Source organism: Vicugna pacos, chromosome 30 (assembly GCF_048564905.1).
Source record: "Vicugna pacos chromosome 30, VicPac4, whole genome shotgun sequence".
NCBI classification, from domain to species: Eukaryota; Metazoa; Chordata; class Mammalia; order Artiodactyla; family Camelidae; genus Vicugna; species Vicugna pacos.
Genome location: NC_133016.1, coordinates 9,396,757 through 9,405,553, shown reverse-complemented (window position 1 = coordinate 9,405,553; position 8,797 = coordinate 9,396,757). Strand labels below are relative to the sequence as shown.

The 8,797-nt window shown below is 41.7% G+C and overlaps 1 protein-coding gene across 1 annotated transcript; it reads right to left on the bottom strand.

Moving 5' to 3' along the window:
- Nucleotides 1-1,877: 1,877 nt before the first annotated feature.
- LOC140685465 (serpin B4-like) lies at nt 1,878-8,422 on the bottom strand. The gene is made up of 7 exons (XM_072952143.1): nt 8,233-8,422; nt 7,610-7,666; nt 6,169-6,291; nt 5,738-5,855; nt 4,457-4,599; nt 3,864-4,019; nt 1,878-2,300 (listed from the first exon to the last, which is right to left on the bottom strand). Exons 1-7 carry the CDS (start codon nt 8,398-8,400, stop codon nt 1,890-1,892), a joined length of 1,176 nt encoding a protein of 391 aa, XP_072808244.1. The 5' UTR covers nt 8,401-8,422; the 3' UTR covers nt 1,878-1,889.
- Between the last annotated feature and the right edge of the window lie 375 nt (nt 8,423-8,797).

Sequence of the window (8,797 nt, the reverse complement as noted above, 5' to 3'; positions counted from 1 at the left end):
AATAAAACAAAAAGTCAACCCACAGAATGGGAGAAAATTTTGCTGATGAATCCAACAAAGGCTCATATGACGTAATAAGAAACAAACAAACAGACCAAGCCAAAAATGGGCAAAAGACCTAAACAAACAATTCTCCAAGGAAGACATACAAATGATCAATAGGCACACGAAAAAATACTCAATATCACTAATTATCAGAGAAATGCAAATCAAAACTACAATGAGGTATCACCTCACACCAATCAGAATGGCCATCACTCAAAAATCCACAAATGACAAATGCTGGAGAGGCTGTGGGGAAAGGGGACCCCTCTTACACTGCTGGTGGGAATGCAGTTTGGTGCAGCCACTGTGGAAAACAGTATGGACATTCCTCAAAAGACTAGGAATAGACTTACCAAATGACCCAGGAATCCCGGTCCTGGACATATATCCAGAAGGAACCCTACTTCAGGATGACACCTGCACCCCAATGTTCATAGCAGCACTATTTACAATAGCCAAGACATGGAAAAAGACTAAATATCCATCAACAGATGACTGGATAAAGAAGTGGTATATTTATACAATGGAATACTACGCAGCCATAAAAACTGACAACATAACGCCATTTGCAGCAACATGGATGCTCCTGGAGAATGTCATTCTAAGAGAAGTAAGCCAGAAAGAGAAAGAAAAATACCATATGAGATCACTCATATGTGGAATCTAAAACAAAAAGAAAAAGAAAAAGAAAAACAAACAAACAAAGCATAAATACAAAATAGGAACAGACTCATAGACATAGAATACAAACTTGTGTTTTCCAGGTGGGGGAGGGTGGGAAGGGATATACGGGATTTCAAAATTGTAGAACAGATAAACAAGATTATACTGTATAGCACAGGGAAATATACACAAGATCTTATGGTAGCTCACAGAGAAAGAAATGTGACAATGAATATATATATGTTCATGTATAACTGAAAAGACGTGCTCTACACTGGAATTTGATGCAAAATTGTAAAATGATTATAAATCAATAAAAAAAGTTTAAAAAAAGCTATGTCACAGAAAATAAAAAGTGGCAATACTTGACGTTTATATCTTGATGTACTTCAGGGTCCTAACTTCATCCTCCTTTCTTCACAATTTCTTCTCTTCCTATGTGATGCCATCCTTGCCTTTAGCTACCATGGCCATGTTTCTCTCAGTAATTCGAATCATATCATCAGCCTCACATCTTTAGAGGTTCAGTTTATATCCAGTCTCTGAGTTCTAGACTCATGTTTAACTCCTGGACATGGGTTACAGAGCCATTCATGTTCTGGTACTAGCTTCCCTCTTCTGTGTCATCATGCTCTACTACCTTTGTATTTTTAAAAATGCAACCATATATTTCTAAATTATCTTTTCTATGTGTGGTGGGCACTTGCACTTTGTTGAAAGGAAAAAAGAGGAAAAGCAACAAATGATATGAATAAATCATTGTTTTATTGATAATGTATTTCATAAAACCAAGAGATGAGGACAGGTAAGTGTCCCACATACCACCAAAATTCAAATACATGTGCGTGTCTAGGTCAATAGGTTTGAATAGTAGCTATAATTTTCTGAAATAGCAGATATGATATTTCAAGCTTAGATGAAGATAAAGTATTGAAATATACTTGTATCACATTTTGGAGATTTTGTCTTAAGCAAAACTATCATGGGGAAATAAAGCAGGCCAACATGTGATTGTAGAAAGAGAGAGACAGACAGACATGCTATTTCAATGGTTAGATTCTTAGTGATGACCATGAAGTTGGAAAGGGGAACACATCAAGGAGAACCCGTTGCTTCCAGCAATGAGTGTATCAGAAGGACTCTGTGCATGTGCCCCTAGGGCCGTGCAAGGGTAACCACATCTAAGGGGAAGAGACTCTGCCCAAGAAGAGGATGCTGTTGGTCTTGTTGTGTCTGATGAAGAACAGGAAAGGGTGATCACAATGGAAATATTCATAATGTGGTACTGATAATGATTTTCTAATCACAATGATGCCTGTGGCCGCTGCAGCCTCTGTGCCCTCCTCATTCACCTCCACAAAGGACTTGTGAAAGGCTTTAGACACCACCAGGTTGTTTCTCCTAGTCATGCCTGAGAAGTCGGCCTTCCGACAATTGAAGGCGTCCACCACCCCCAGGGCTACCAGCATGCCCTTGAGGTCATAGCTCTCTTCCACTTTGAACCGAGGTAAGTGTAAATCCACATGACGCTTCCACATATTCTGTGAGCTCGTCCACTCTAATAATTTCTCAGCAGTGAGTTTATCTTCCAGCTGTAATGATGGAAAACAAGAACATGGAGCCCAGCTTAACACTGGATTGAAACATGTGGGGAACCTTTATCTTAACAGTAAGTGGAAGTACAGGAGATTGAAGTGATTAGATTTAATCCGAGGAGGCAAAAAGTAACAGAGACCTGAATATATATTATATAATCAAATACAAGATCTTATATGTTCATGAATTTGCCATTTTTATTAATATATGTACACATAATTAGATGCATATGTATAAATATCTATACAAAGGTATACAACTATAAATGTATAAATATATACGTATATGCAGCAACAGAATCATTAAATAAAATTACTTTGTAAAAAATGAACTGTTCAATTCTCATGCTCCGTATGTGTGCACGCCTCATTTTCAGTCTTCTCTTCTTAATTTCCTTTCCTTCATAAAGTTTTACGTTGTGCATTCATAGCATACATCCTACTTTCATTCTTTTCTCTTGCTTGACGTATTTGTAAACTTTCCCATAGAGATACATATTTCTCTAATCAAGTTTAAATTCTTACATGATATGTCATTAAATTGATTCTCAGTATATCTATCTTTATTTAATGAACATCTGACTGAATATATCTTCACTGCATGTCAATCCCTAAGCTAAACTACTGGTAACACAAACATGTACCATTGTTCCTTGGTTAAAATTTTTCATTATTTTGAGCCACTTCTGTCCAAAAGCGTTTGCCTCATTTAGACTTGTTACCATAGGCTAAAATACCAGAACTGGGGTTCCCAGCGTCCATCATAAAAGGGACTGCAGAGCTGGAGCAAGAATACTCTGATGTTTGTTCCCATTTATTGTCACAGGACTTTCCCCGAGGATTTCCAGTTGCCAGTGTCACTCCATATACATTTTGAGTGCGGGAAGTTCACTGCCACGTCAGCGTCAGCAGCAGCTACTCCAGTAACTGCAGACGACCCTTAACAGAATGTCCTTTATATGTAAGATATTGGCATTATATATTGCCATTTTTACATATTAACTTTATTGTAACATGAGAGGAGTACAATTCTCTAATTCCTCTTTGTTTTTACTCCAAGCAATGAGGCTCTGAATGACTTTTGGGCTCCTCAGAGTAATTCAACATTGAAAAGTGGGGATCAAAATAAATCTTTTTGCCCACAGTTTACAAAACCATTGTGATTTAGTATGCAATATGTTACCTGTGTTATTTCCATTTATCTGTCTTGTTTCTGAATGAACTTGCAAATATTTCAATCTGTCACCTACATGTGAGTGTCATTTTCCTGTTTAAATGGGTGAACTGGATTATACTGCAGGTTGTTATGGGTGCAAAATATTAGTGCGTGGAGCTTTGTGAACTGACATTCCATAGTTTCATCAGAATATTAATGTGACCTGTGATGGACAGAATTTCTATATATTCTTCCTATCATACTGTGATCCGTAAGGTATTTATTTTGTTTGTTCTGTGCTGGATCTCTGCCAGCCAGCACCACCAATGTATGGACAGCCTATTTTGTTTGTATTGCTAGGAATCGAAGCAACAGTAGGAAGACTTGGAGGTACACGGTTTTACCTTCTGCAGTCCATCTACTTCATTGGGCAGCAGCAGCATCATGCTTAGCTCCTCGCCTTTGTACGGTATCTCCAGGATTTTGACTTGCATGTCCTCCAGGGAGGTGAAATTGAAGTCTTTGGTTTCTTTCATCATCTGCACAGATTTGCTTCTATCCTGCAAGAAATTAATGTGGAAACAAATGCCAAGTGACCACAAGTCAGAAAAAGGGATAATATCATTGAGATACCAAACCCATCCTTCTAAGGGATGATCTGGGAAATCTGTGAGTTAGAGACAAGAACTTCTATAAGGATCCCCAAGTAATTAAAGAAAAAAAATTACATAAGGAAAGAGAGCCTTGACAAATTTGATTTTCTACCTGCAGTTGTACATTAATCATTATGTATGCAAATTTCACATTTCATGTAGAGCTGTATTACATTATGAAAATAAATTATAAGGGGAGGGTATAGCTCAAGTGGTAGAGCCCACACTTAGCATGCATGAGGTTCTGGATTCAATCCTCAGTACCTCCTCCAAGAATGAATAATTACATCTAATTACATCCCCTCACCAAAACAAAAAAAATTAAAAAACATAAAATAAATAACCTTGCTCAGCCAAAATTTTTCCTCCACCGTGTTTTCTTCCTTAAATTTCTGGTGCCACTGCCCTTTGAAATAGATGGCGTTCACCAGCACCAGAACGGCTGTGTTGTCAATAGAATCGTTGGGAAATAGATCCTTGATTTTTCCTGCAAAGAAAGAAAATGGAAGGTCTTCCTGAAGGCACACGAGGTTTTTCTCGAAGATGCTTTGAAAGTTACAACTAATCATTAAACATTCACACAAGTCACCAAATTAGGGACACCATGCCCAGAAGTTCATAAGGTGCCATTTCCCCGAGTCACCAGCCTGATGGAGGTACCCTCACGGAGACCCCTTCTTGTGACAGGGAAGGTGTTCAGTCTCTGTCTGTGGAGACATCCGTCATCTCACACTGAATACGGATGGAGTGATTTCAGCTGATCTTTCCAGGAGTCAACTTCCTCCCTCTCTCGCTGTATCCTTCCCTCCCGGTGCCCTCAACACCTGCTTTCCTCTCTTGTTTCATCCGACTTTGTTCTATTCTTCCTTTCTTAACTTCTCTCTTCCTTTCTTTGTTCCTCTCTTCCTTTCCTTCCTTTCTTTCCTCTCTTTCTTTTTCTTCCTTCCTTCCTTCCTCTCTCTCTCTTTTTCTTTATGCCCTTTTTATCCCCCACATTTGACTCAGAGGAAATAGGCCTGAATGCTCTTTAGGATGAATGACACGGACCATAACTCCATTCCCCGGGGTGTCCTCCTCTTCATTCTCCACTTTGAATTGCTGTAGGTTTGACCTATAATTGGGATGGAGGTAGGACGTGGTTCAGAGGATGGATACTTTGTCCAGCCAACTGCTGTGGTTGGGATGGCTGTGACCATCCCTGCAGGATGTGGGCATGGACAGCGTGCCATGCAGCTCTGCGCCAGGTGACAAGAAGGATGGTTCAGAGGAGAGCTGCTTGTTTCCCAAGTAACAAAGTATAAGGGAATCCTTTTAATATTGTCTCTAACAGAAAGAAAAAAGTGTGAAATCAAGTGAGGCTTGAGCCGAGACTTGGCATCCACAAAGGCACTTCACCCGAGACTCCAGCTGTGTTTCTAGGAGCTGGTGCTGGGATCCCTCCTGGGTCCCCTTGTTTCTCTCCACATTTACTGGGACCATCCCACCATCTGCACATCCTCCCCCATCCTCTGCAGTCTCATCTCACCCCTCTCCTGGCACCCCATGCAGTGTCCAGTGTGGGGGGCAGATCACACACCCTGGGGACTCAAAAGTGTTTCTTAGTGAGTGAACCTCTCATAACGTACCATTAGTTTGTTTTTCCACCCAGGAATTAATCATCTGTCGACTTTCTTCTGGAGCATTCGCAAAATCAGCAGATTCCACACTGGCTAGGTACAACTTCTTCACATTATCCATGTATTCCTTTGACATGGGAAGGAAGAAAGGAGGAATTAAGAGTAATTGGTGAGTAACTTCGTAAGCATCCCCAAATTAAATTATGCTCAGTCATGACCAGAGAGAGGACGTGGGACCATCCCAACGCCACTTCACTGGTGGGTGGTCAGGCTCTGGGACAACCCGAGGGTGGGTTGTGGTGCGGGAGCCCAATGTCTCCGGGGTAAATGCTCTCCGTGGGGGTCAGCCAGGCTCCCCTGCCTCTCCTCCCCCATTTGGAGACCGGGGGGCCGAGGACCAGGATGCGGATGAAAGGTGTGGGCAGGCCAGGGAAACTCACCTGAAGGAAGGGAAACTCCTTTCTGCCATAGAGCCTGTTGGCGACGCTCAGCTCATAGGCGTCGGTGGGTTTGTTTAATTCAGTCAGAAGCTTTTGAAAGTGATGATTTTCTGGATTTTCAGCCTTCAAACATCAAAACGAGAGCTCATCAGTTTCTCTTGATGGAAATACTAAACCCACCTACGTTTGTCAGATCTGTGCCTATATTTTGGCATCCCCTCAGTGATGTTTGTTGTTATTCTTCAATTTTGGTGTATTTTACCTCAAATATCCTTCCAAATCCTTACATTCAACCTTCTCGGAAATTCCTGCTGCTCTAACATACTCCAAACGTTTCTCCTTTGAACCAGAGATGCAGCACCATTGCACTGCTGGCTGTGCCTTCATTGTCTCTCAGTCAGATCTGGCTTCCCAGGTAACCCTAAGGGCTAGAACGAGACTGCATCCTTAATAGTCACCAGTGGTACAGGGTGTCTATTTTGTGTCATTTCCTATGTTGTGACTCGAAGCCCCCTTGTACTTCTTGGTGCGATTACCTTCCAAGACCTACAGAATGTACTCAATGGCTGTTCACTCACGACCACCACACTCTGGCTTAGGAGCCATGTGTGGCAGTTACACTGCTAACAGCTTTGCATCAACATCTCTTTATTTAGTCCAACTGAGATGAAATCAGGAAAGCTCATGGGATGGGGGCTTATGATGTCTGGCCCCTATAGATCCTTGAAAAAAGTCAGGGAAGTGCCTCGTTAATTATAATTTAATTTATAATTAATTTATAATTTAATTTATAATTAAAAAAATTTCTCTGGAGAAACAATGTAGCAGAGCCATGTTTTCAACTCAGGCCTGTCTGAATCCAGAACCTTCTACTTGCTCTAAAAGTTATGGGGCATTTGGACTGCATACCAGAACTCTCATTCAATCATTTTCCAAAGTATAGCTGAACGTATGGTTGCTCTTAATTTTACTTATGAGCTAAGTAAAATTATGTAATTTTAGTAACGTATTGTGATTACCATCATTATGGTTATTATAATAACAGTATGTATCACCTAGCAGGCTTTTTGTTGTCCAGGCACTGCTGTCATGTTTTGCATGTGTTTGCATGTACAGCAGAAATCTTTCATCGGGATGAGGTCTCTGAGGCCCAGAGTAGTTGTATTTTGCCACGTTCCCCATTTGTGAAGAGCAGAGCAGGAATTCGAAGCTACCTTTGGGCTCCAGAGCACATGCTGTTAAGCAGAAGCTAATCTCCTCTCAGGAAAATAGATGAATTAAATAAGTGTGTAATATGAAATGAGAAACAATCTGTCCCATCTACTTGGCTTAAGATTCCCCTGAAAGTACACTTTTCTCCGTTTATCTGTAATTCCCAGTGTATCCTGTGACCGTCTTGGCTGTGTGATCTCCTTCCAGGCCCACGTGCCCCGGGACTCACGGGATCCGCTGTGGCTCCTGCTGTTGGGTTCTCTGCGACTTCCTTAAAGTGAAGGGCCTGCGGGAGACAGGAAGTGGGACGAGGGAACTTTACTCTAAAGACCTGCCTTCATCAAAGAGAGACAGAGGAAGCAAGAACCGAAGAAAACAAACAAAAGAGAAGCCCAAAGCAAACTAAAGTAAAAATCAATAAAGAAACAAAGACTCAAGAAGAACGCAAAGCAAAGTGTAAGCATTTTGCTCCTTGACGACACAGCAAAGCGGGCTGATCACCAGCCGCTTCAAAGACTCCTGATTCATCTTCACTCACTGCAGAGGGAGCACGCCAAGCTGTCTCCCATGGAGTGTAGTCAATGTGTCACTTCTACCTGAGCTCTTCCCCTCGGGTTGGGGGCAGTTGTAGGGGTTCATGCGGGTCCCAGAGGAGGTCTGGGCTCAGGGAAGCAGAGGGAGCCGGGCACTGGGGAAGACGTGTGTCCCCCACCACTTTGGACCCACCCACTCACGCGGCTGCTTGCCGCTCTCTGTGCGAGCCCTGGGGACAGCCAGATCAGTGACCATCTGAACACAAGACAACAGAGGGACCAGTGCCAACTGTTCCAGGTAAAGGAAGCTGCCACCTACCTTCTGAAGTTGTGCAGCAGTGTTTCCTCGGGACCCCAAGTAAAGCATGCCCAAGGCTGACATGATGCTGAGGGGGGAGTAGAAGATATTATCCCCTCTTGATCTCTGTCTGATCTGTTGGTACAGATCGACTGCGAAGTGGCTGATTGGTCCACTGAGTGAATCCATGGTGTATTGGTGCTGTATAGAGCTCCTGGAACAGAATCTGTCATTTTATAATGAGTTTACTGAAGGGAAGGTTGGCCTGTAATACAATTTTTTTAAAAGACATCATGCCTTATATATGGGTTGTGGGATTCTGGTAACTAATGTTTGTCCTCTTTTTACTTTTCAAGACTTTTAAAGTGTACTTGTATACATTTCATCATTAGAGGAGTATCGAAATTAATATTTAAAGACAACTTTTATGAAACCAGTAGAATCTTTATCTTTCCATCCTTGCTGACTGTCCTAAGATTGGGTAGAAAATGCATTGTAACAGATACCGAGACAAAGATTGATGTGGTGACATGCATCCATGTCTAACGAGGCACTTACCTGACTTTTTTCAAGGATCTATAGGGGC

Coding starts and splice junctions, on each gene's coding strand:
- LOC140685465 (XM_072952143.1), bottom strand. CDS start 8,400: ATGGATTCACTCAGTGGACCAATCAGCCACTTCGCAGTCGATCTGTAC. Junction 4,020..4,456: donor AAAAATTTTGGCTGAGCAAG/GTTATTTATTTT, acceptor AATTTCTTGCAG/GATAGAAGCAAATCTGTGCA. Junction 2,301..3,863: donor AAGTAGATGGACTGCAGAAG/GTAAAACCGTGT, acceptor CCATCATTACAG/CTGGAAGATAAACTCACTGC.